The following is a 6,907-nucleotide window of genomic DNA, read 5'->3' as shown; positions in this document are numbered from 1 at the left end:
TTTATCGGGGATGGGCTTGAACTGGGGTGAATAACATGCAAGATAAGTGGGAATTTTGTAATAGTCTTCAATGTAGTAAAAGTAGTCTACCCCAATGTCTTACACGTAGCCATAGCGTGAGAACAGGGGATTCCAAAACTCTGCCACTTATTACATATGCATGTTCTTTCACTTAATTTTATTTGGTGTGTGTTTCCACCATTTAGTGTTATTGGGTTGATTAAGGTGGTGACGTCACACAACCCTGTTCGATGGTCAAATATGACCCCCGACGCAGCCCGTGGGGTCCCGGGGCCTGTTTGGGGCACCAAACGAGCTCCGTTTGCAAAACCGTCTGGCACACGCCTCTTTTTCATCGTTCTTTACCCCTGGGTCCGTTTTCGCGCAATTCCATGCCGGGAGGTTCGGGAGCGAAAAGTTGGCCCCTAACGGAATGTTTGGTTACATGTTGTTCCCAACGAGTTATTTTCTTTACCGCATACCTATGAAAAATACGACAATTACTTAGAATGTCAGTATAAAAACGTGGGTAACTAAGATGTGAATAATTTACCTTGTGAAACACTCTCCTGATTCAAGAGCGGTCTCTATTTCTACACGACAAACAGCGAAATAAGCAATAGTTTGATAGAATGTTGCTTGGACTAGTGCAATGATGGGTAGCTTTCTGGCTCCTTTCAGAACAACATTTGTATTTTCACCACATTCGTGGTTAGCTATCCATAATGATGACCACCATCATGTGTCTGTGTCCACTGCTTAGGATCTATGGAAGAAAAATATCGTAAGCAATTAGGGTTTGCTATTTGAAGTTCGGCCATATAGCCATTAAACTTTCGAACTTGAAATTTTGATCCTTCACTATACAAGAAACTCTTCAATAAACTATTTTTATACTTGTCGTTAAAATTACTCGCCACATGTTGCAAGTAGAATCTTTGGTGTAATCCAACCCAATCGTTGTTAGGGTTTCTGACTGCAGATATAATGCCTTTGTGTCTATTTGAAATTAGACACATTCCTTCCCTTCTATGCACCACATAATCCCATAAATTTCTCAAAAACCAAACCCACGAGTTAGCACTTTCCTCCAGTACAATGGCGTATGCAACCGGATAAATGTGACCATTTGCATCAATTGAGGTAGCTATTAACAATGTTCCTTCATACTTCCCATACAAATAGGTTCCGTCAATTTGAAGTAGTGGCCTGCAATGCTTGAAACCCTCAATAATAGGTCCAAACGACCAAAACACACTAGTGAACATTACAATCCTTTCATCACAATCCACCTTATTTAGCCTCCAATGGACGACTGTACTGGGGTTTGTGATTTGTAAGATATTCATCCATTTGGGTAGCAAATTGTACGATTCGATCCAATCTCCGAATATGTTCGCAATTGCATTTCTTCTTCTGTCCCACACTTTTCCAATAACTGATGGTATAACCATACTGTTCAAGATAATATCTTGTAATGTTTTGATGTCAACTGACAGTTTTTTTTTCACTATGCTGCTTACCTCAGATGCAATTAGATCTGAGTTCAATCGATTGTGATCCTGACTTAGTCTTGCATACACAAAAGAATGCGGGCCATTGTACTGGGTAACTTCAAAGTTACCGTGTTTTTTACGGAAAACAGCGCGAGTCTCCACGTGCACCCATTGCCATATCTTTTACACCTGACATCCCATGTTGTTTTCTTCAACTCAATGACTTCAAAATTTTGATGTCGAATGATTGAATAGTTTTCCACTACATTTTTTAAATCCAATTTGGAATTGAATATCATCCCCTTAAGCAGTGAATCAGACCCCATATTACTATCTTCTCCCGTTGTCGAATCGGGTTCAGTGGTCATCTCGTTCAAGTCTATCTCAGTAAATGTTTCGGGGACTTCATGTACGCCATAAAATTGACTAGATAGTTGATCTAGATCGATATCATCATCGTCCATTTTAACTTCTTCGTCATTTGTAGCAATAGTTGGATCATAATGTTCATCCTCCACAACATGACTTTCCAACTCAACAGTTTCAACTTCTTCTCTCGTTGATGTTGGACTTGGGACACTGGGTTGGGATATATACAATTCAACCCTATTTGGAGGGTATGGAGCGTTGCTCATCATGAACTGTACATCAATATCACTTCGTAATGAGATGGGGATATGGAAAGTAGATCTCGCTACATAACTACCATATCTAAATATTACCTCTACCACATCATCTCTATTTATGGAATATGCATCATAAAATCCATCGATTAATGTGTTGAAGTCATCTTGACGATGCATGTTTATACGAAGAGATGGTTGCCTATCATATTCTATCCCGCTTGGCCCATTAACAATGTTTCCGTGCATATAACACAAGAATTCCACAACGTCCATCATAGTTTGGCAGATGCAATCTGATATTTATCATAATATTTGTAAGTATATATTAGGCCAACTATATTAATGTGTTATTACTATTTCTTTTAAATATGTAAAAATAAAGGAATGTTTTTTTTAAAAAAATAATATCTACTATCAAACAAAATAATAATAAAAAATAGGTACAAAATCACGATAAATATTGTTACTAAAGACATGCATCATCATTTGACCATTGATAAATATTCTTTTATATTGACATGAATCTTTGTTTTTTAATCATCATAAAAATTTACAATATTAATGTGAATAATCCAAAATAAATCGACTAGATAAACAGTAAACATAACAACAACAACACAATATTACTAACAATAACATTAACATTCAAACATTCAATATTCAATAATCAAAACATCATTCCAAATAATAGTAAATAACTATATACATACCCTTTGAATGACTTGATTGTAGAGTTTTCTCAAAAATAATAGCCACTGTTAAAAAAAAAAAGTTAATACAAAATTATGGATATTTTACATTTTTGTTTCTCCAATTAATCCATTATAAAATACAACATTTTAGTAATATCACTATTTCTTTCCATTAGGTAAAAACTACTAATAAATTTTAAAATTTTGGTAAAATGAAAAAAGATTTAATATGAATTTTACATTTAAAGATTTGTTTTTTCCATTAAGAACATATTTAAATACTTATTTTTAAATTTCGTTAAAATTTTCTTTCAACGTGAATTAAAGATAATTTTTTATTTTAAAAAATTTGAGTTATAATATTTTTACCAAAAGTATGAAAAAAACATTATTTATATGTTTAAACATAAATAATTGAACATTTTAGTTTAAATTGAATACCACTATTAACTTTAAATTCTTTCTTCAATTCGTTTTAGTTTTTTTTTTTTTTTTTTTTTCTTTTCTCAACAAAATAAAGCAATATCACTATTTTTTTCCATTAGGAACATATTTTTAATTTTACATTAAAAATTATTAATAAATTTTAAAATTTTGGCAAAATGAAAAAAAAGATTTAAATATAACTTTTACATTTAAAAAGATTTATTTATTTTTCCATTAAAAACATATTTAAATACCTACTTTTAGATTTCGTTAAAATTTTCTTTCAACGTGAATTAAGGATAATTTTTTATTTTTAAAATTTGAGTTACATTATTTTGACTAAAAGTATGAAAAAAACATTATTTTTAATATATTTTTTTATTAATGACTTTTTTATATGTTTAAACATAAATAATTGAACGTTTTAGTTTAAATCCAATAACCTATTAACTTTAAATTCTTTCTTTAATTCGTTTTAGTTTTTTTTCTTTTCTCCACAAAATAAAGTAATATCACTATTTTTTTCTATTAGGAACGTATTCTTAATTTTACATTAAAAACTACTAATAAATTTTAAAATTTTGGCAAAATGAAAAAAGATTTAAATATAAATTTTACATTTAAAAAAGATTTTTTTCATTAAGAACATATTTAAATACCTATTTTTAGATTTTGTTAAAATTTTCTTTCAACGTGAATTAAAAGATAATTTTTTATTTTTAAAATTTTGAGTTACATTATTTTTACTAAAAGTATGAAAAAGAACATTATTTTTACTATGTAATATATTTTTTTAATTAATGACTTTTTTATATGTTTAAAAATAAATAATTTGAGACTATGATGTAATATTTTAAAAATCATAGTTGAACATTCTAAACTATATTTTTAAAATAATGATCATAATTTGATATGCATAAGAAATAAGTTGGGTTTATTTTGAACAAAGTGTGAGTTGTTTAGAAATATGTATAAGAAATAGGTTAGAAAATTTATACTTCTTTTTTAACAAAGTGTGAGTTGTTTGATTCCATTTAAAATCACCTAAATAAAATTTTTCATCATAAAAAAAATAAATAATACCAAAGTAGCAATAAAATTGCAAGGTAATTATTTTTAAAGAAATAGATAAAAACCAAAGAAGACATACTTACAGTTTATTATATTTAACCAAAGAAGCCACTCATTTTGATAGCTAAATACCAACCAAATACCAACTAGAAAAGCAACAACAGAGTACCAACCAAATACCAAATACCAAATACCAACTAGTAAAGTGGATTACATTAAAGTTTATTATATTTATTAAAGTTATTTTTAATACTTAACCCCAACATATATAACACAATGTTAATCACATGTAATTCTCCCTTATGATAACTCATTATAAAAAATAAATCAACTTATTAAAAGAAAAATATTACATATTACCCAAAAAAAACTTTGCACCTTACCAAATATTGCAACTTACCAAAAAAAACTTCGAATAATATCCACTGTAAACAAAATAAACATTAAAAAAATCAGTAAAAATTATCAAAAACTTATTCAAAGTTAAATAACAAAAATATATCAACTTACCAAATAAAATACTATACTAAAACAAATTAATGATATGAAGGTGGAAATGAAGGTAGAAAATTATTGATATTTGAAAATAAATGAAGAAGGTAGAAGAAATGAAGGAAATTTTGTTTTGGGTGAAGATGAAATGAGGGCTTCGGTGACGAAGGGGAAGATGAAATGAGGGTTTCAGTGAAGGAAAAGATGAAATCGGTGAAGGAGAAGATGAAAGCGGCGTATAAAATAAAAAATAATAAAATATTGTTGAATGCGTCTCTTCGATGCATTCGGATGAGGACAAAAAAAGTCCCCCTTCCCCTAAATAAGTTTAAAACCCCCCATTTTCCCTAATTAACTTTCAAAACTCTCCCTCCTAAATTTAAATAACCCATTTCACTTAGATGACCTAGGTAACTCAATCTTAATCCTGAGCTAACTATGAACTCTTGTTTATTTTAGATTATCTTTAGATTTGCATAGGTGAGGGTTTGCTCAACCGCGCCAGCTCAATAAGCCTCCCATTTCAGGAGTAAAACCTAATAGATAGCTGGGAACATAGGGTGCAAGATGGAATTCATGCCTACCCAATTTAGAGATAGGATAAAGATTGTTCATACTGAATCCAGGTCTTGAACAAGGGGTCCTACCTTCTCATTAGGCTGAAAAAGTTTTGGTTTAGTGATTGGATCACAAACTAGTTGTTCATTCAAGGATTGGTAGGAACTTGAGGAACAAGATGTGATCTCAGATATTTGACCCAGCCGTTATTACGAACAACCTATGAAGGGTCGACTTACTAATTATGGTTAAATCACGTGGATATAATATATCTACAGTGAGGGAAGTGCAACTATGCGAATGGATTAATTTGGTGAGTTTAACTAATTAATCTCAGATTATTGGAGCCCATGATTTATAGGTCCGCGAGGTCTCCCTACTAGCTCGTAAATAGATTAGCTCTAGAGTAGCATGATAAGTTAATTTGAAATGTTCAAATTAGAATGAAGGAAATTAGTAATTATATGAGATATAATTATATGTTTAATTTTGAGAATTAAAAGGAATAGGAGAACTTATATTTAAATATGATTTAATATATGAAGGTGGATTTGTGTAAAAAATAATTTAATATTTGATATTAAATTAATTAGAATTATTTAAATTGTTTAAATAATAATTTATTAATTTTATTAGAAAAATTAATTACTTTTGTAAAATTATAATTTTTCCAATTTTCATAAATGAAATTGTTTTTTAAATCAATTTGAAAAAAGTTGGAAGAGAAGATAAACACAAAATGGAATTTTTGGTTTATTCCATTATCAACTTTTTGAAGATTGTATCATACAAAGATCTATCTATATTTTTGGTCTTTCAATTACTCAAGCATGAGCTGCAGCTCATGCAGTTATCTTCCTTGCATGATGGTCTGCAAATATATTGAAGAGATTGGAGTGAATTTGAGGCATACAATCAATAGAATTTAATTGAAAATTCGTGGTGAAGAAATGTGTTCTTCAATTGGATTGCTACTGTAAGCTCTTCTCTATAATTCCATTGATTCAAGCTTGTTTTAAGTCCCACAACTTCAATCTAGACGCATAAGGATAGTGAGAAGGATCTTGAGGTCATCTACAACAAGATTTGGAGAAGTTTGCAGCTGGAGATGGAGCTCTTGAAGAAGTTCTACAAAGGTATGTCTTGAACCCACTTGTTTTTGCAAGACAGTTTTATATTATGCCAAAATTAATGAATTAGAGTGTTTAGTGATCCATTGTTGTTTCTGTTGTTGCTGATACAATCCATCTTCATTTAAAATATAGTTTTAAATACGATTCCCAATTCACATTACTTTAAGCCTATAGTTTAATATATTAAATCTATATTCATATTAATTTAATATTTGAATCTTATTCAAATATTAATATTCTCATATTATATAGTTTATTTTGAATCTTTTTCACAAATATAATTTTATATTAATATATCTATATATAATTATATTAGATTGCATTATATACAATTAATATAAATTCCCTATCAAAATTAATTGACACTCTTCAAAAATATATTAACAATTCTTTAATGATATCTTTGTTTAGCG

General features: G+C 29.4%; 1 protein-coding gene across 1 annotated transcript; it reads right to left on the bottom strand.

Moving 5' to 3' along the window:
- Nucleotides 1–716: 716 nt before the first annotated feature.
- Nucleotides 717–2,395, bottom strand: LOC120070133. The gene is made up of 2 exons (XM_039021995.1): nt 1,686–2,395; nt 717–1,572 (listed from the first exon to the last, which is right to left on the bottom strand). The coding sequence occupies exons 1-2, from the start codon at nt 2,393–2,395 to the stop codon at nt 717–719; spliced, it is 1,566 nt and encodes a 521-aa protein (XP_038877923.1).
- Nucleotides 2,396–6,907: the final 4,512 nt, after the last annotated feature.

Source organism: Benincasa hispida, unplaced genomic scaffold (assembly GCF_009727055.1).
Source record: "Benincasa hispida cultivar B227 unplaced genomic scaffold, ASM972705v1 Contig963, whole genome shotgun sequence".
In the NCBI taxonomy this organism is placed as follows: Eukaryota; Viridiplantae; Streptophyta; class Magnoliopsida; order Cucurbitales; family Cucurbitaceae; genus Benincasa; species Benincasa hispida.
This window is presented reverse-complemented; position numbering and strand designations above follow the sequence as displayed.